General features: G+C 37.3%; 2 protein-coding genes and 1 long non-coding RNA gene across 4 annotated transcripts; all 3 read right to left on the bottom strand.

Annotated features, from left to right (window-relative positions):
- Positions 1–2: 2 nt before the first annotated feature.
- pus7l (pseudouridine synthase 7 like) lies at positions 3–5,750 on the bottom strand. Of its 2 annotated transcripts, none has more exons than XM_067428166.1 (10): positions 5,716–5,750; positions 4,458–4,507; positions 3,451–4,219; positions 3,199–3,358; positions 2,265–2,460; positions 2,063–2,161; positions 1,888–1,969; positions 1,390–1,682; positions 776–829; positions 3–696 (listed from the first exon to the last, which is right to left on the bottom strand). In XM_067428166.1, the coding sequence occupies exons 3-10, from the start codon at positions 4,208–4,210 to the stop codon at positions 409–411; spliced, it is 1,932 nt and encodes a 643-aa protein (XP_067284267.1). In that variant the 5' UTR covers positions 4,211–4,219; positions 4,458–4,507; positions 5,716–5,750; the 3' UTR covers positions 3–408. The 2 variants fall into 2 exon arrangements, with proteins under 2 accessions (XP_067284267.1, XP_067284268.1); XM_067428167.1 differs by having other exon boundaries at positions 554–719.
- On the bottom strand, positions 5,081–12,435 carry twf1b (twinfilin actin-binding protein 1b). Its single transcript, XM_067428168.1, has 9 exons — positions 12,341–12,435; positions 11,541–11,618; positions 10,904–11,082; positions 9,726–9,821; positions 9,527–9,631; positions 7,365–7,490; positions 6,974–7,124; positions 6,743–6,864; positions 5,081–6,657 (listed from the first exon to the last, which is right to left on the bottom strand). The coding sequence occupies exons 1-9, from the start codon at positions 12,363–12,365 to the stop codon at positions 6,490–6,492; spliced, it is 1,050 nt and encodes a 349-aa protein (XP_067284269.1). The 5' UTR covers positions 12,366–12,435; the 3' UTR covers positions 5,081–6,489.
- Positions 12,436–16,670: 4,235 nt separating this feature from the next.
- Positions 16,671–18,696, bottom strand: LOC137049608 (uncharacterized). Its single transcript, XR_010899656.1, has 3 exons — positions 18,337–18,696; positions 17,104–17,204; positions 16,671–16,732 (listed from the first exon to the last, which is right to left on the bottom strand). It is a non-coding gene; the product is annotated as an uncharacterized lncRNA (long non-coding RNA).
- Between the last annotated feature and the right edge of the window lie 1,106 nt (positions 18,697–19,802).

Here is a 19,802-nt window from a genome sequence, read left to right as displayed (position 1 = left end):
AATGAGAATTGTCAATAAGATTTGTATTAAATCTTTGCATGTACAACTTCAAGACCCATCCAGAGTTCCAGAAAAATCTCTGAAGCCTCTTTGTGATGACATTGGCAAATAACATACTTTAACACACTTAAAATCTCTAAGGCACAGGATATAGACCTCAGGAATAATCTGACTGTTGGTTTTAACGAAAGGCAATTGTTTTCTGTTAATACCTGGACTAAAAGACATCATAGTTTTGGAACGGGTTACTATCCAGATGTTCCTCTAATTTTCTTGTAAGTGGTTAAAACCTCTGAAAGCACAAATGCTTTATGACAAGAAGTGCTAGAAGTCCCTCGTATTTGACATTACCAAATAACCACATTAGTAAGACTTGAAACATCTTTTAAATAGCCGTCATTGAATGAACTATGAAAGATTATGCTTCATTATCTCTCCGAGGCACACAGTAGCATAGCAGGACGCATCCAGGTCAAAGGTTAGTGACAGACTTAGCTCCTCCACAGTCTGCAAGCTGTATGTGATGTTCTGTGGCTTTGCGAGCAGGGGCCGATAACATCCTGGGACGTTGAGTTTAAGAGGAGTCACTCTAAAGCGGCATGACCTCAAGCCATCCTGAGCCAATTTGTCCTGATACCACTGGCCCAGCAGGTTTTCTGGGTATTTGACACTATTTCCTGGCATCGGAAGAATCACCTTGAAAAAAAAAACATAAGAAACTGACAGGTAAGGGTTAGCAGGCAGCAAGAGGAAAGGATAGATTTGAACATAGTACCTGGTCTAATGAGAAAACCTCATCCTTCTCTTCGTCAGAAGTCACAACATGGACCTAAAGCACAGAAATCAAGCAATTACTACAAATGAAATGACTGCAAATAAAATAATATATTTAGATAGTTATATTAGAACATATTAGAGAGACAAAAAACAACAAAGTGTATATATGTATGTGTTGTGTATATATATATATATATATATATATATATATATATATATATATATATATATATATATATATATATATATATATATATATATATATATATGTATATATATATATGTATGTATAAGTATGTATTACTTTAAAGCTGTAACATACAAATAAATAGTTAAAAAATCAAATATTGTGATTTCTGGATTTTTTTTAATTTAGATTATGTCTCTAACAGTGGACATGCACCTACGATGACAATTTCAGACACCTCCATAATTTCTAAGTGGGAAATCTTGTAAAATAGCAGGGTGTTCAAATACTTATGTTCCTCACTATATATTATATATATATATATATATATATATATATATATATATATATATATATATATATATATATATATATATATGTAATTATTTTATTTTTGAACAGCACTAATAAACCAAGTTCCTAACCTGTGGAGCATTCAGTTCCTCTGTGGTGCTTTTGAGTCCCATTTCAGATCCAGCCCAAACCAGATCTCCCTGGACAGGCTTGAAGCCCAGTTTTTGGAGCCGGAATTTGGCTGCTTCATTCCAAACTCTGCTACAGTAAGAGTGGAGGTAGAAGACCCTCATGCTGTGGGGTAAACTGAGCCAGCCACGTATGCAACCCTCCTGCCCGCTGCCGTAACGGTGGAGTGCACGGAGCATAAGCCGCTCTCTTGATTTGTAAGCAGGCATGAGTGCCAAGCTCTCCTTGGCATTCCCTGAAGAAAGAGATGTAAGGTTGTTCTTGGATGCACAGGAACTGGAATCTATAAAGCTACACTATTTACTTTTTATCTATAGAAAGTCTAGTGTGCAACATATGGAACAACAGAAAGATATAAAGGCTCAGGAAACAATGACTGAATTTCCATTTTTGGGTCAACTATCATAAACTTCAGCTGTCAGAGAAATCCCAGCACAGACCTGTGAGAAGAAAATGACGTTTTGCCTTGTTCTGGAGGTCATCGCCATCCTCTGGGGTGAAGAACAGCTTAACAGAAGCCTCCTGCTCGACACACAAACTGTTTTAGGGCTTATAAACTAAAGACGGTGCACCATATATAGACATTAAATGGATATAAATTACATGAAGCGGTACCATTTTCTCCATCAAGAGCGCAAGTCCTATTTGGTCAGCTTGGACACACAATCCACTTCCAAACCGCTGAGGACCGTAAAAATTCACAAAGCCACTCTTCTGTAAAAAAAAATATATTATTTTTTATAATAATATATTTTTTAATTTTTTAACTGTTGTGTTCTGTTGTGTATTAAATTCTGTTAGACATGCACATATTTACCTTCACATTTTCCACTGCCTCTTTCACAAGCTGCTGTAGCTCTGTAAGTCCATGTTTCCCATGAGGCTTCAGGTCTCTTACGACAAGATCAAAGTGATTTCCCTGGAGTCTGCCAAGCTTAAGGGGTTCAGACACAGGACGGACATGAGAGATCTGCATTCCTCTCCGCTGAAACTCTGAGACTTTGTCCAGCAACCTGCCAATAGATTTTGTTATATGCATCTACAAATGGAGTGAATGAAGTAAAACAGGGCTTTTCAAACTTTTTGACGAAGTTTGTTTGAAGTTTGTCATTCCATGTTCATGTATAAAAACATCTATCAGAACAATGTTGTGAAATGATAAAGACTGCAAAATGTAATTAAACAATTATTTTAATTTCATTTAAACGTAAATGGTTTTTATACTGTCAGTGTAGCAAACCACCAATGTAAAATATATAGAAAAAAAATAAGAATATATATAATTTTAAATATCATTATATATATTTCTATAAATGTGTTAAAAATTATGTTATGCTGTTACTCTGTGCGTTCTCTCTCAGCGACTTCTGTGACACTTGTTGCACACTGCTAGGAGCAAAGCGTTTCTGCCAAATAAACCCAGAAACCGAGGGTAATGCAGATAGGACGCAACTGACAGGTGACTCCCAAAGATGTCCCGGTTAAAATAGCAATTTTCTCAAAATGTACACATAGTTGGAAACATTTGGGATATTGTAAGAACTCTATAATAGAACAAAATATATAACACAGGCCTAGTGGTTTTTGAATATTTTACTGCAAAAATCATACATAGTGCACATTTAATGTGTTGTATTCTTTTACTTTTTTTTGTAGAAACCCTCGCAAAGGGAGTAAAACATGGTCAACAAGACATTTCCAATTAGTAATTTTTAAATTATGTTCAAGAAAAGAAAAGAAAAGCCATTTACCGCTCTGGAGAGATCTTTTTTACCACCATGGCCTGGTAGGTGATGGCTCGCTTGTCTTTGATTCCTGCGTAGGTAAAATCAGACGGAAGCACTCCAAGTACTGCAGCCATGTAGCTGATGGCCTCCAACGTCTCCAAGTTGTCTTTCCGCAGCACAAAAGCTGAGGAAAATGAAGACTTTTTAGGCTGACTTCTATAGAAGTTATAAAGATCAGTTAGAAATGCTGATAAAAAATGTGTCTTCTTCACTCACCTGTGTATAATGTCCCCTCTTCCTTTTGACAGTCTGCTATTGTTCTCTTGTTGGGTCGTTTACTTCTCTCCCTTAGTCTCACTGTAATGGAAGTCTTCTGCTGGTCGTTGAAGCTCTTGGTTTCCAAAAGCTTCCCAAACCGCCGGCTAACAAAATGATGGACTGAAGTTCGGTGCTCTTTGCTATCATCGGGCAGGAAGGTGAAGACAGAGCCGGGTACTTTGGCATCGATGAACCTGAAGAACTCCTCAGCTTCTCCTTCAGATGATAAACTGGCGAGCTCCTTGAAATCTGGGTCCTCTCTGACCCGAATCTCGGATTGGTTGGTCACAGTCTGGAGGAAGGGGAAGTTATATCGTACCGCTCTGTGGACAACAGCTCTCAGGTGCTTATCAGGATAAGTACCCAAAGACAGTTCTGCCTTTTCTTGGTCACAAATTTCATTCGGATTTGCTCTCATTTTGTTAGTGAAATGTTCCAACTCTTCATTCATAGCTGGACCCAGGATTAGATTCAGATCAAAGCAATCCTGATTTAAAATGTCAGTGTCATCTGGTTTAGATGGTTTTGACTTATCATCCCTTTTATTAGCTTGGCTTTGTCGAGGTCGTTTTGTGTGTTCTTCCTGAACATTAGGACTGTTAACAAGTTGTCCATGGGTGTCTATCTCAATAACCACAAAGTCTTGGGGTGAGTTTTTTATAGTCCCATAGAAACCTTCATGGTCTGATATAAAATAGGAGAGACTGTCCCTCTCCATTATTAAGTCCTACACAAAAACATACTTAACAATTATATCAATAAATGTATTGTGTTAGTGCTTTATTATATTGTATAAACATATGTAAATACATAATGAAATGTAAAAACAATTTAATCGGTTAACATTAAAATTCTTACATAAGACCAGGTCGTATCACTGTTAAAGGCTCCTGCGTTTAACACATTTATGTCATAAAAGAAATCAAGCAAAATAAAGAAGTAAATAGTGTGTTCGGTTCACTCACCCGCGTGCTATTGTTGTCAGTTGAGTTCTTCCGCAGCACGTGGTACCGCTCTTAAAGGCACAGAAGCGCAGAATTACAAGCCCCAATATACTGTGTAACTGTCCGTAAACAATTTTGTGTTCAAAATTTAAAAAAGAATATATATATAATGATAATATACAGCATGAATCTATTTTCCAAAACGTGTTTTTGTCTTGCCCTAAATCATTTTGGTACTCTTATAATAAGTGTTTATATTGGGACTATTTCAGGCCAGACTGGTACGAGTCCCTGCGTGACTCGCCATAGACACAAACAGAGAAGTAGCTCCGGCTGCAATGATCTTCAGCACGACGCATGCAGTTCTGGTTATTAACCGCTAGAGCGCAAAAAGTCACGGACTGCAGCTTAAAAATGTAAATGCCATAGACTTTAAAAGGTAAATACACACAAAATATGCACTTCAAGATAGATAGATAGATAGATAGATAGATAGATAGATAGATAGATAGATAGATAGATAGATAGATAGATAGATAGATAGATAGATAGATAGATAGATAGATAGATAGATAGATAGATAGATAGATAGATAGATAGATAGATAGATAGATGTTGACAACAGTTGACTCAAAATGTAAAGGTATCTTCAAATCTTTTTTATTTTTCTCTCTCCACTTTCTTATACAATGCATAGAAAAGACATTTAAGACTCTACAATGATTCGGTTTCAGACTTCATAATACCCTTACACAGGAGAAATGTTAATAGTGGTTTGCCTGTTGTTAATCAGCAGATGGATCGTTCTGGAGTTTATGGGACTTTCAGTCCCTTCCCTTATGAGTGGTTTCAACAGCATCTAAAGCGAACTGAACTCCATGAACTGTATACATTAGTGTGTTTGTAAATGGCATGAAATGGAGGTTCACCATTAGTTGACATGTAAAACATTCGCTCAGACAGACAGGATGGCCATAAACCCCTGAAATCATGGACATGCAGTTCAAGATGTTAGACAACATCATCTGGACAAACAACTGTACAGGCTTAGAAAAATAGTATCTCTGCATGTTGAAGAACGTGAAAAATAGCTAAAAGCTTTTTCAGATTTGTGTTATGACTGATTCTACTATAATCATATCTCTATAATTAAACAATCTTACATTAAAAGAAATAAAGGAACAAGACCAATTTTTAAAAATTAATACATATTAAAAAAGGTATTGGAACATTTTCAGCACATTATTCTTGGCAAATCCTTCATTGAAATCATACCTACCTTATCGCTACAAGGTTCAGCGGCTGTCAGAATACTGATGATTTATTTAGTCACTCTTTAAGAATTTTTTCAACCTAATCAATCAGAAAGTTAATAAATAATGCTTATGGCCTCATACAACAGATCTGAACTCTTGACCTTCCTGCTCAGACAACCACTTGGAGCAAGATTCACGGCCGTGGACTGTTTAACTTTCTGGGCCTGTTTTTCAAACATAAATCTTGCTTAATTTCCAAAGCCAATTTCCCGGACAAATATTAATGTTACTCCTCAGCTAAAATGTAATGTTACTGGAAAGCTACCATTGAAGTGCAATACCTGGATTAGATTAGATATCCTTTTTTGTGAAACCATCTCTTCTTTAAAATTTTCTTCATTTTCTTCTCCTCCATCTACTTCTGGAAAACCAAGCACTATAAATGGAGTGTCTATTTCAACAGTATTGCACTCTATATCAAAATCTTGGCTAATATGCAAGTAAACAGGATAATAGTGTTAAAACGATCACCAGGAACATCACAGACGGCATCCTTGAATGCAAGTGAAGCTTCGTAAAATACATTCTCGAGTACTTCAATCTCTGCTCTTCGACATACCGTGTCATATTGCAAGCTACAAAATGTAATTTCACAGGCTTAGTGTTTTACTTTGTGCATAGATCAGTCTATAGGGCTGTTGTCTAGATGAGTCAATGTAAAATGGAAATTCGCTTCAGGATGGGATTCATTAGACTAAGTGGAATGTACCACTATCAATCTCAGGATAGGAAGAGGTTTAATCATCGTCACCACCGTCCCCTGGTGCCCGTGTGATTCGTCGGCCCCCCCTCTTCCCGGTTGGCCCCTTGGGTTTGGCAAAAGCTTGCTTGTGTGCATGCTGCTTGGGATGTACCTCTTCATACAGGAAATCACTTGTTAGTTCATCACCATTGTCAATTTCCAGCTGAAAGGATGAAGAATTAAATCAAAAGGGGTTGAAAACTATATTAGCATTAACATTTTTTGTAAATTCGGCAAGCATATAATACCTTTTTTGCAATTTCAATGCCCAAGTTTTTCTCCACTGTGTCTATGAGAGGGTTCTTACAGCTTGAATACAGCATTCTCTCTCTGATGCTGCATTTATAACCAGGCATAGAGTAAATGAACACTGGAAATGCAAACACAAAAAGCACAAAACCAGGATGAAAATGCATATTTGTTCTCATAAGCACAGATGAAACTATATATAGCCTTTTCATCTATAAACATTTGATTACCTGTGGACTCGAGGTAGTCTCCTTCATGAGAGTGTTTGTAAAGGAAAAAGTGATACCTAGCCGCATCATCTGGGATCCTTTTAGGCAGATCTTTCAGATCCGTAGGAGCTGTGCTGGACAACTTGATTGATTCTTTAGGGAAATCTATTTCCTGTTAATGGAATGGACATGATCAACAAGTATCATTGAATAGTTACTCTACAACATGTATTTCTGTCACATGTTATGGGTTATGTGGGTAAGGATCAGCCCAACCAGTCTGTCAACACGTTCAGGCCATTATGTACAGGTGTTATTATAGTACAATATATAGAGTGAAGGATAAAAAGAGGGATATGTTGCTAGTGTACAGGGTTGCTGGGATTGGTGGAGGGAAAAAGGCCTGAAGTACCAGTTGAACGTAGTTAATCCTTTTCTCCCTGAACTGCTCCAGAGCCTGAATAGCTTCTCTCTGCATAGGGAAAGCCACTCCCTGAAGAGTCTGCTGCTTTGTGTCAACATGGACGTCTGTCTGCAACTAAAAAACACACAGATAACCTTAACAATGTGTAAGCACTGGTCTAGTCACAATGATTGTTAAATGTATAGTTAGGAACAAGCTCTACAATTCATGGTGTAGTTTATGAAACATGCACTGCCACGATTTGACTTATTCTGAGCCTTGATTAACTGCCATGTCGCCAGTGTTCACAAAGGAGAAACAAAACAAGCCCAAAATAGGCAATTTGACTCACTAAAATAAGCCTTTTTAAAATACACTGACCAGGCATAACATTATAACCACTGACAGGTGAAGTGAATAACACTGATTATCTCTTCATCACGGTACCTGTTAGTGCTGGGATATATTAGACAGCAAGTGAACATTTTGTCCTCAAAGTTGATGTGTTAGAAGCAGGTAAAATGGGCAAGTGTATGGATTTGAGCGAGTTTGACAAGAGCCAAATTGTGATGGCTAGACGACTGGGTCAGAGTATCTCCAAAACTGCAGCTCTTGTGGAGTGTTCCCGCTCTGCAGGGGTCAGTATGTAGCAAAAGTGGTCCTCAAACCATATCTGAACCTTTTTTGTGTTGTGGCCATGTGTTCCCCAGGTAAGTGACGCATCTGGCCATCCACGTGAGGTAAAAGAAAAAGTTATTGATCAGACCAGGCCACCTTCTTCCATTGCTCCATGGTCCAGTTCTTATGTTCACGTGCCCACTGTTGGCACTTTCGACATTGGACAGGGGTCAGCAAGGGCACCCTGACTGGTCCCCATACACAACAAACTGCGATGTACTGTGTATTATGACACCTTTCTGTCAAAACCAGAATTAACTTAAACAATTTGAGCTACAGTAGCTTGTCATGCCAGCCTTCACTCCCCACGTGCATCAATGAGCCTTGGCCGTCCATGACCCAGTTCACCACACAGTAAACACTGTCACCGGTTCCTTCCTTGGACCACTTTTGATAGATATTGACCACTAAAATGGGAACACCCCACAAGAGCTATATAAAAGAAATGAATATTTTTATTCAACAAGGATGCTTTAAACTGATCGAAGAGAGAGAGTAATACATTTTACATTACAAAACAAAAAAATATGGTTTCTACAAAAATAATAAGCAGCACAGCAGTTAACGTTGATAATATATATTTTTTGAGCATCAAATCAGAATATTAAGGAGATATAATGAGGATCATGTGACATTGAAATATATATGTAATAAAAACGGCATGCCACATTCTTGTGTTGCACCCACTGAATGAACGCCTCCTTTCATCTAGGATTGGGACCAGCATTTCATCCACCCATCTACTCAATAAAATCTCTCTTTCAACAATTTAATAAAAATAAAACATCACAAAGCTGCTTTCCTTTCCTCTTATACATGTAGATTAGTGTAGTATTATCTTCCTCCCACAGCTGCTGCTGCTCTGAGGGGAGTACAGAGAGCCTTTTGATTGGTTCATTAAGCTGCCTGTCATTTTGAAACAGCCAATGAGGTGTTTAAGAGTCAGAGCATATCCTTTTATGGTTTATTGGAGGTTTGTTTGCTCTGCCAGCAGCATCCTTTGCAATTGGTTCCAGGAGCTGGTTTAAATGAGAGAGTGCATGGAACTGAGCTTCTTTATTTTTAGCCAGCGTATGTTTGATGTTAAATATTACATTTATGTTTTTGCAGACTCTTTTTTTCACAAATCATGTTAATCCTTAGACATGATGTTGTATATAGATCAAAAGAACAAACTGCATCAGAAGATATAAGCAAATATGCCAGATCTACAACATGGATTTTTCTCAGCAAACAAACAACCAATCGCTAACCCGCTCATAATGCAGTGTAGTGCACTAAACCATTCTGGCCTAATGGCTTCTAAAGAGCAACCTCAATTAACAGAAATTATTCTATGCGAAATGTAACGATGTTTTTTACCTCAGGTCAGGGAGTTGCTGAATAAAAAAGGCCTGAGGTGGTTGGTTGGACTGATGCGGTTTTAATAAAACCTCAGCAGCGCCTGACTAAGGTGTACACCCATGCTGTGTTTACGCTGATGTCAGCAGTACCTCATTGAGTTTGATTTGCCTCAGTTCCTCCTCTGCTGCAGTCAAAGGCAAAGGCGCCGCCTGCGAGGTGAGGTACTTTTTGTAGCCGTTTAGAGAGACATCGTCCTGGCCAGAGAGACGCATTAGTGAGGAAACCCGTGGCTGCGGTTCGTTCCAGAGAGGATTTGATTTAAAAAATGCCAGCTGATACAGGTCATACCTTCACTGTGCCAAAAATCTCCTCTTTAATGTGGCCCCCACCAAACTCTTTTTTCAGCGTGGCCCTTGTAGCAGCATACAACATCTTTTGTCGGACCTGAAAGAAAATGTTTTTTTTTTTCAAAATATTTTCTGGATATTATATTACTTTACTTTTACTAAAAAAAATTAGGAACAAGCTTGAACATGCATCAGGCTAACACATCTGTAAATAAGAACTATTAACAGACATTATCAAAAAAACATTTATAACAAAAATAAAAAACAATATAACTATAATAACACACACACACACAATGAAGTGCTGTCAAACTATATATATATATATATATATATATATATATATATATATATATATATATACATTATTCAAGATATACTGTACATGCATGTGTGTGTATTTAAATAAACATAATAATTGTAACTATTGTATGTAACTACACTGCATGTAAACACAATTTTTTATTTTGGATGTGTGATTAATCACGATTGTGTGTGTCTGGGTGTATATATACATATGTATGTGTATGTGTAGCATAATACATATTAATAATAATAAAATTACAACATATAATAAAAAATACTCAATAACAATATCAATATTATTTCTGTTTCCAAATGACTTAAAAGTTGTTTTGTAATAAAGAGCCGTTTGGACAATTTTATCTTCAGCTAGATCAGCATGATTTTTTGAGTGTGATTTAGACTCTGACCATTCAGTCTCTCTCTGGTTGTTTAACATTGAGGGAAAAATTAGAATGGCAAATTTGGAGCACAGAGCCATGACTATTCTATATCAGGTCACCCCATGTTTTTCATAAAAAACTAGACAGACATCTAGGTATTTAGCTTGAATGCAAATACTCCATTATATGAGCTTATGATACCTTTTCTGTCTGTAAAAGATCACTTTACGAGTGGATCTCCATAGCTATCCACATTCACTTTAGACTCGTTTTAACAATGGAACAATATCCTTGATGATCATATCCACATAGTACTACAAAATAGGCTGTTTTAATATGGACAGGCTTAACTGGGATTTTTTTTAAAAGAGCTTTAAACCAGGGATACTATATATGGAGTGGATGGATTAAAATGCACTGAGCTATGTCATCTCATGATTTCCTGTGGCCTCATAAGAGCTGAAAGACGACGACATCATGCACACAAACTCACTGGAGAGTGATCCGGAGACCAGGCCAGAAAGATCCACTCATAACCCTGGTTGTTGGTGGTATCCAACCTGTAGAGAAGGTACGAAGGCATGTCGTCCTCCACGAGTGGGAGAACACAGCTGTCCCATTCCTGGTCCCATTTCTTGGCAGCCCGTTTACTTCCCCCAAGAACTAACTTCTCTACAGAAACACAACGGTAAAAAGGAAAGTGTGAAATTATTGTCTTTTCTCTATTTAAATCTTCTATTTAGTTGTCAAATACAAAACAAAAAGAGAACAGCACATTATTTAACAGTTTAGAGTTTCTTGTTTTGTATTTTCATAAATAAATGAGGGTTTATTGAGGGCCTGTTCACATTCAGACCAGGAGATAACTGTTAAAGGTATTTTTTGTTTTTTTTTAAACTTTGACAACTTATTCCAGTTGATGAATGATACAAATATTGACAGTCAATCAGAATCCACTCGAGCTTGAGTATTTAAAGCAGCGGACAACGAAACTGCTAACATAGGTATCGTTCTTGGTGTCACTGTGCCTTTAGTCTTGATTTGTGAATGTAAAATTTTGATGAAAATGCTTAAAAGATTTAATAATATAGTTTTTAAAAAAAAAATTATTAGTAAAACTGTCATCTCACCGTTTTCAATTACTACTTTGATGAGCCGATATTCTCCATTCCGGGCCTTTGCAAAGATTTCTTTCACTTCCCCGGTAGCTGAGAAGAGAAAGCACAGGGCGAGAACAGGACACAATGAATCCATTTATTCTGATCCGAAACAAAGCTGACCATCTTTGGATAACGGAATTGAAATTTGGCTGATGAACCAAAGTGAGAACTCTAAAGAGGCATTGTTAATTTGTTAGGGGCAGTTTTTGGAGACTGCAGTCCATTCCTGGGCTATGTTCTTTGACATTTCTTTGCAGAAAAGTGATCTTTAATTAAACCTTAAGCATAAATGCACTAATTCATAGTAATGTGTTGTCAGGGTAACATAACGCCACAGCAGTAAAAGCTCAATCAATGTAAACAGATGTCCATTGCATAATGCCTGGCAACAGCTTTGAATAAGGGTGACACGGTTATTACAGCTGGACCTTTGAAACCTGCTGCCTTCCTTATGAGTGCACAATCCTCGACTCCACTCGGACTACACACACTGATAGTGAAAGACCAATCGGAGTTTATTTGCATGACCGTATTAGAGCAGCAAAAGGCAGAGAACACTTGACACAGATTCACTGTCTGTCTCTGGTTTGTTTACTGCTAACGTTAAGCTCCCAATAAAACTCTATAAGGCAATTCAGTCACAGCAACGACCACAACAGGTTATTCTGTTTACAAACAATCGCCAAATAAAGAAACGTGCATTATAGCGATGTAATAAACTTTGTCCGACTTATTTCATTCGACGATTAAAAGATCATAAAGGATTTTACCTTGGATGCCGGTTTGATGAGACATTCTGCTTCTCCTGCGTCGGCCGGTTGGTTGATGGTAGTGAAAGAACACGGAAGTAGGAGAATGAACTACAGTAATTTGATATGTCTGTCATGTGATGTCATTGCGTGACCCCGCCCACTGCGGCGTAATGTGCGTGTGGCTGTTTTTTGTTTTATTATTAGAAACAACTCTATAAATTAGCTTTGTTATTATAAATGTAAAAATGTATATTTGTATAGATAATATTGGTGTTGAAAACTCTTTTTCACTTAGCGTTTGGCTTTAGTCTCTGTCTGTGCACTTCAGATCTTGGAAGCAGTGGAATTTCTCAAATGCAGGGTGGGGTTGTGGACATCCCACAGACATACTAGGCTATATAAATATACTGCCAGACTACAATGTTAAATCGGTTGCTCTCTTTCTCTTACTCTGTGTGTGTGTGTGTGTGTGTGTGTGTGTGTGTGTGTGTGTGTGTGTGTGTGTGTGTGTGTGTGTGTGTGTGTGTGTGTGTGTGTGTGTGTGTGTGTGTGTGGTGTGTGTGTGTGTGTGTGTGTGTGTGTGTGTGTGTGTGTGTGTAATGAACCACAGACTCAGCAGGGAGGGGTAGCACTAATGGCTGGGTAATGGTAAAAGCAGACTAAACCTTCCTTGTGAATTAGAGGTTACTGGGCCACACACCCCTGTGCCAAAGGCCTTAATTAAGATCTTCTGCCATAGTTGTGTGTAATAACATATTCTATTTTAAAAGGACATTTCTATTATTACTAAACACTGGCTGCTATAGTTAATTACAAAAAAAAAAACATTTGTTTCTTACTGACTTGTCTTGATAAAGGCCTACTGAAAGCCTTATTTTTAAAGCAAAACTTTATCATTCACTCTCAGAAAAAAAGGGGTACAAAAGCTGTCACTGGGCGGTGCCTTTTTAAAAGGTACTTTTGTTCCTTTTAGGTATAATAGGCTACCTTTAAAATACTAATGTGCACCCTCCCTTTGGTATAAAAGTGTAGTTTATCTTTTGCAAAAGCAACGCCCCCACCTTTTCTGAGAGTGTTAAATTCAGCATTCCAACAAAGAATGAATTTTAACTTTTCATTCCTTCTTCATCAATTCATTCATTCTGACCTGATAAAACCATGCATTTTGTAATATTGTCTGAATACCAGATTCATGCAGCAGGGGACAGTCATTGTGATTTGTGCAGCTCCTGTTTATCTGGTTATGTAAAGCACACAAAGGACAAGCGAAAGTCACATATCACAGCTGTGAAAATGCAGAGAGCCTGGTTCTCACAACTACTCATATTCAACATGTTCTTGGGGATAATTTATCATCAACACAAACTAGGTCAGTATATGACTAATACAATTAGAAGCACAAGCATTCAAATGCACATGAATCTAAGCTATTTATGTACATGGTATATATGCTTTTCTATGCATGGAATAAAGACCTAAGCAAGCCAGAAAGCACAAAAGACAATACAAGAAAAACAGGTATACTGCTTTATTTTACAGTCCTGTTCTGCATGTTGTAAATTACAATAACCCCGAAACTACTTCTAAACACTGCACATACTTTAAAATGTGCCCCCCTCCCCCACCAAAACAACAACAACAACAACAACAACAACAACATAATTTTACAATGCAAACTCCTAAATTAACAGGAAGTAACATCATTCACACTTAATTCATCATTCACGCTTTTTGACTTATCATTTGCCAAATGTTAAGACTTTTCAAAATTGGATTGGAAATGCAAGTTTAGATTTCATTTTCAAAATGATATTGATGCCATTCACATGCAATGCAAATGCAAAACTGTTTGAAATGTCTATAATGTCTTTTTTATTGTACACTCTCAGAAAAAAAATACAAAAGCTGTTACTAGGGCAGTATCTTTAAAAGATACACCTTTGTACCTTATTTTCCCCTATGAAATATTAGCACATTAAAGGTACTAAAGTGTACATACTATACATAAATTGTACATATTAGAATGCATTTGTGAGAGTGCACACATACAGTGCATTCTGCACATTATTCAATTAACAGTAAATTGGTATTCTATTTCAATTAATGCCAATAGCGTAAACGCTCGTTTAACCACTAGGTGGCGCCATAATCCTATTCGTTTTTGGAGCTCCTCTGGACTTCTATTTTTAAATTTCGGCTAAATATGAATTGTAAATCCAGCAAAGCAGTTGCAGATTGCAGTATTCACGTTTTACATATGTTTCATTTTATAGACTTAACAGAGAGCGTGAGTCTTCATGATCTTTAAAGCCACATCTAAAACATAGCGACACAAAACAAACAACAACTTGATTAAATGCACAATACTGAGTTAACAAGCTGTCACACACCCAGACAGTCAAGACGGTCCTCATGCAAGTACACATATAAAAAACCCTAGTACACACAAAAGGCCCAATATTGTCTGGCCTTCCAGTAATGGGAAAATAAATAGACCAATCCAAAGCTGCCATCAGGTGTTTGTCCAGAACTGAAAGGCCATATCAAGATACACATAGAAGCCATAACTCAAGCTGTCTCATTTGTTTGAGTATGTGTGTGTGTGTGTGTGTGGCTACGACCCAGACTGAGAAAGAGAATGAAAATGTGCAGGCTTATGTTTTTTTGTTTGTGTGTGTGCGTGGGAGGGAGAGAGAAAGGTACAGAATAGAGCCTGAAAAGATATTTCTGTCCATGACTACGATATTAGTGTACATAATTATGCATAGGCTTTTAAAAGCACCTAATGTAATGATGCACACTGTATGCCGACTAATATGAGCTACTGTATAATGGTAATATAACTCCTTTTCAAATGTCATTACTGAATAAACCATCACTACAGGAAAATCCCACCATTCATCCTCTAACCCAAACCAAATAATACCCTAAAGAAGATGTTAGCTGTGTTTGAAAGATTTGCAGGAAAATTCACAGGCATTAGTCGCTAGTGAAATGGATGAATGCTTTCTCATTTTATCACCACTGAAAGCGTTTTTGCCTTCATCCGTTACTGGGCTCCTGGTATAGTGGCTTTGGTACCGCGTGGCTGCTTTATAGCTCATATCCAGATGGACATCACCAACTTTTGGTGTTTAAAATTTCATGACCTTCAGCAGCAGAGTAGGACATTTATGGTCTCTGCACAACTACATTTAAAAAAGAAGGTTCATGGACTTGAATTTACAATCAAGTGCGTTTCGTTTCACAATGTAATTTGATGCATTTTTCTATGTACCAAGGCAATTATTGTCTCTCTGAGACATGTTCATCTGCCAAAGTGTGTGTTTGCATGGGGTGTAATGACTACCCACTGCGCAATGTGACGTCGTAGTGACGTCCTCTTTAAGTAATTTTTGGACGTCCAATTTCGGTCCACTGAAGGGGTTGTTTTGTAACGCCAGGCGACGTCTTTTTTTGACGTCACCGGTACGTCAAATGTTGACGTCTGCGAGACCTCCATATATGGGCTATTTATAGTCCTAATGTGGTCGTTTGTGGACGTCTTTTCAACATCATATTTAGACTATTTTTAGACGTCGTTTTTATGCTACTTCTACTGCGCAATGCGACGTCGTAGTGACGTCCTTTATAAGTAATTTTGGACGTCCAATTTCGGTCCACTGAAGGGGTTGTTTTGTAACGCCAGGCGACGTCTTTTTTTGACGTCCGCGGGACCTCCGTATATGGGCTATTTATAGACCAAATGTTGTCGTTTGTGGACGTCTTTTCAGCATCATATTTCGACTATTTTTAGACGTCATTTTTATGCAACTTCTATAACTGTAGTCGCATGTTTCAAGAGGGTGGAGGACATGTTTTCTGTACCATGTATTAAATTTCCTGTAACTTTGTTTCAGTAGCTAGTTTCAACAGGAAATGCATTGCGTCTTTTTATGGGTCTCCAGTTGTTGCTGAGACAATCAAAAAAAAAAAAAGTTGTTGGGAAATTATCTGGAACATATGCCACCTTCTGAAATGGGACTAGATTATTTTTCAAAAAACTCAATTTGATTGTCTAAGCAGCAGGTGATAAATGGAGACGCATACATAGGTGTAATGCATTTCCAGCTCAAACTAGCAGCTAAAACACAAAGCTACAGTGAAATTAACTGGTACAGAAAACATATCCTTCACCCTCTGGAAACATGCGACCACATACATACATACAACACTAGTTATACACATACAAATAAGTCACAATTCAATATAGCCATTTCTTTATTTCCATCTTTATTCAAAAAATAATAATAAATCAGGGCATAGTGAATCCTCCGCCTCCAAGTCTTTGTGGTGCATCCTTGAGGTGCTCAGATACATTGAATTTGATGTAGTCCTCAGTGGCTGCTGAATCAAATTTCATGATCCCTTCTGTACAAGAAAAAAAGACAAATTATTTATATATATATATATATATATATATATATATATATATATATATATATATATATATATATATATATATATATATATATATACATACACACACACACACAACAGCAATCTGCAGTCAAACAGGCAAATCCCCATATTTGTGAGCAAAAAATTTTTAGTTAAGGGAATAACAGTTTAATATGAAAAAATGGTGGAGTATCCCTTTAATGCTGTAACACCTTAATTTCCTCTTGTGGATGAATAAAGTATCTAACAAGATGGTATAGCTTTTTATTTTTTTAAGTCAGAAGGGAAGGAAATGTTGTCCAAAGTTATTTATAGACTGGTCAACATGACATTTGACTTACCTTTTATTGCTCGATAAACCTTGGTTCCCTCTATAGGACGTTTCCCCCTTTTCCCCTTGCCTTTCAAATTAAATTTGGCCATGAGGCTGTTGGTAAAGAGCCTAAAGAAAAATACATTTCACTAAGTTAATGTGAAGGATAGATGTAGGAACGAACAACATTACACATGCAATAAACCCTTTTACTAGTTGATCAGTGTCCCCCAGGGTGGTCCTCCTTAAAACATTTTTTAAAATGTATTTAATCTCTTCTGCTCACTAAGGCTGCATTTATGTTATTGGAAAGACAAAAAAACTGTAATATTGTTAATTATTAAAATATAAAAACTTTTCTATTTGAACATTTGAAAATGTAATTTATTCCTGTGATCCTTCAGAAATCATTCTAATATGATTTACTGCTCAAGAAACATTGAAATTAATTCTGAAAGGGATAACGTTAGTTCACCCAAAAATTAAATTAGCCCATGATTTACTCACCATGCCATCCTCCAAGGTGTATATGGCATTCTTCTTGCAGACTAATTAAATCTGAGTTATATTAATAAAAAAGTCCTGGCTAATCCAAGCTGTATAATAGCAGTAAATGTAGCTGTTTTTTAAAGTTCATAAAAATGCAGCTGTCCGTCAAAACGTGCTCCACACGCCTCTGGGGTGGCGGTGAAGTGTTTCTTCTCAGTCACAAGATGGCGCCAGACAGTCAACTTCAAAACGACTCGCAGTTTGGAACTGTTTTTCTTCGCGGAAGCTTTGCGTGAGAGCTAATAAAATATTTAAACTCAAGACAATTTTTCGTGTCTAATTTACTTGAGACAAGTATTGTTAGCCATGTAATAAGCGAGATAAAGCCCTTAAGTGGCAAGATCCCTCTGCTTCGTGTCGGGTCCTGATCACTCTGTCTGGGTTTACACTGCGATAACCAGCTGGATGTACATTATTCCTTACTAAACACTCAACAGATATTGTCTGATTATCGTTATTGAGAAAACCCCCCAAAAAGCAAGATATTTTTTGTCAATATCACACACATATGCGTTTTATAGTGCGCGTGACAAGTTTGCCGCTCAAAATGTCAAGCTACCAATGCCTTTCGACATGGTCTCTCTCCCTTGACCATTCGCGGCTGTAACAGCAGGTTTGTGAAGACATGCTAAATTACCTAACATACATACACATGACATAAAAATCACTAAGCTGACCAACCTTCAACTTAGAGAAGAAAAAATTGACTCACCAGCGAAAGCGATGCAGGCTGAATGTGCCGTCTTGCACGCAGAATCGCGCCAAATGCCTGGCTGGCTGGCGTGTTGCCTCGGCCAATCAGAATAGCGTTTACTGGTTGGGTTATGATGATGTGCTACCCAGCCAATCAGACTGACGTTGTGTGCCGTGGACTGGTTTTTGACTCAATTTGAAATCCAAACTATATTAAATCCTTTCAAAAGGTCCAGTTATATTAGAATTTGTAATTGTAAAAAGTAGTTTTTTTATTCAAAATAATTTTGCTGTAAACTGCTAATTAAAATGCATTTACAGTCCCTGGAAAACTAAAGCAACTACTTACAGATTGTACAAGTGTAAAAAACTCATTCGTCCACGAACCGGTGCGAGTTAAACTAAAAAAAATGCACAAAAAAAAAAAAAACCTTTTATATATTTTTTCTAAATAATATGTATTAATGTTGATAACAACAATGTTGATATTTGTAAATAAAACATTACATATGAATGAATCATGTAAATGTTCTTGCACCTGTCATAGACGTCCAAAAAAATTACCCAGTTCCAGGTCAAAAGTTGAACGTCACCTTGACGTCCAAGTTGGGTCATGGTTGGACGTCAAAATAGTGGACCTAGTTTGGACGTCGAATAGATGTCCAGAATTGGTCATGGACCGACGGACCCAATATAGACATGATCTGCACGTCTATCCGACGTCCAGTGTTTAGTGGGTATATTGTGTTTTATTATGAAATCATTTTCAAGTTGTGCCTTTTGAATCATGCATGGAACACAATTTTCAATAGTTTATGAGATTTCCTCAAATCTGAGACTTCAATAATTTCTGTATCAAATTAGTTCTTTCTGAATGACTTAAATGATAGAGCAGCAAGCCTGCATGCATCTCTTGATGCGTTAAAGGAAAGCAAACCCAATAAATAATATAAACTAATATTTTGTTCTCTGAACGTTTCCCATCTCCTTTATGTGAATGAAACTGTGAACATTCTAAACATAGATTTTTTTTTTTTTTGCAAGAATAGTTGAACATTCTTAGAACATTGTGTGTGTGTGTGTGTGTGTGTGTGTGTGTGTGTGTGTGTGTGTGTGTGTGTGTGTGTGTGTGTGTGTGTGTGTTTTCACACAGTCTCATATTTCAATGTTTCAGAAATGATGAAGACATTTGAAAGTTCAGAAATATTGGTTTCATAATTCAATGGTAACATTAGGGAAATGTTCTTAGAACATAAACATTTTAACTGCCTCTGCCAGCTTGTCTTCTTCCATAGTGCATCCTAGCTGTGTTCTCCAGCGACAAACAAGCACCCGGCCATCCACGTGATGTAAAAGAAAACGTGATTCATCAGACCACCATCTTCCATTGCTCTGTTTTCCAGTTCAGATGCTCACGTGCCCATTGTTGTCGCTTTCGGCATTGGACAGGGGTCAGCATGGGCACCCTGACTGGTTTGCAACTAT

The sequence above is a fragment of the Pseudorasbora parva genome, chromosome 20, assembly GCF_024679245.1.
Source record: "Pseudorasbora parva isolate DD20220531a chromosome 20, ASM2467924v1, whole genome shotgun sequence".
Lineage (NCBI taxonomy): Eukaryota > Metazoa > Chordata > Actinopteri > Cypriniformes > Gobionidae > Pseudorasbora > Pseudorasbora parva.
This window is presented reverse-complemented; position numbering and strand designations above follow the sequence as displayed.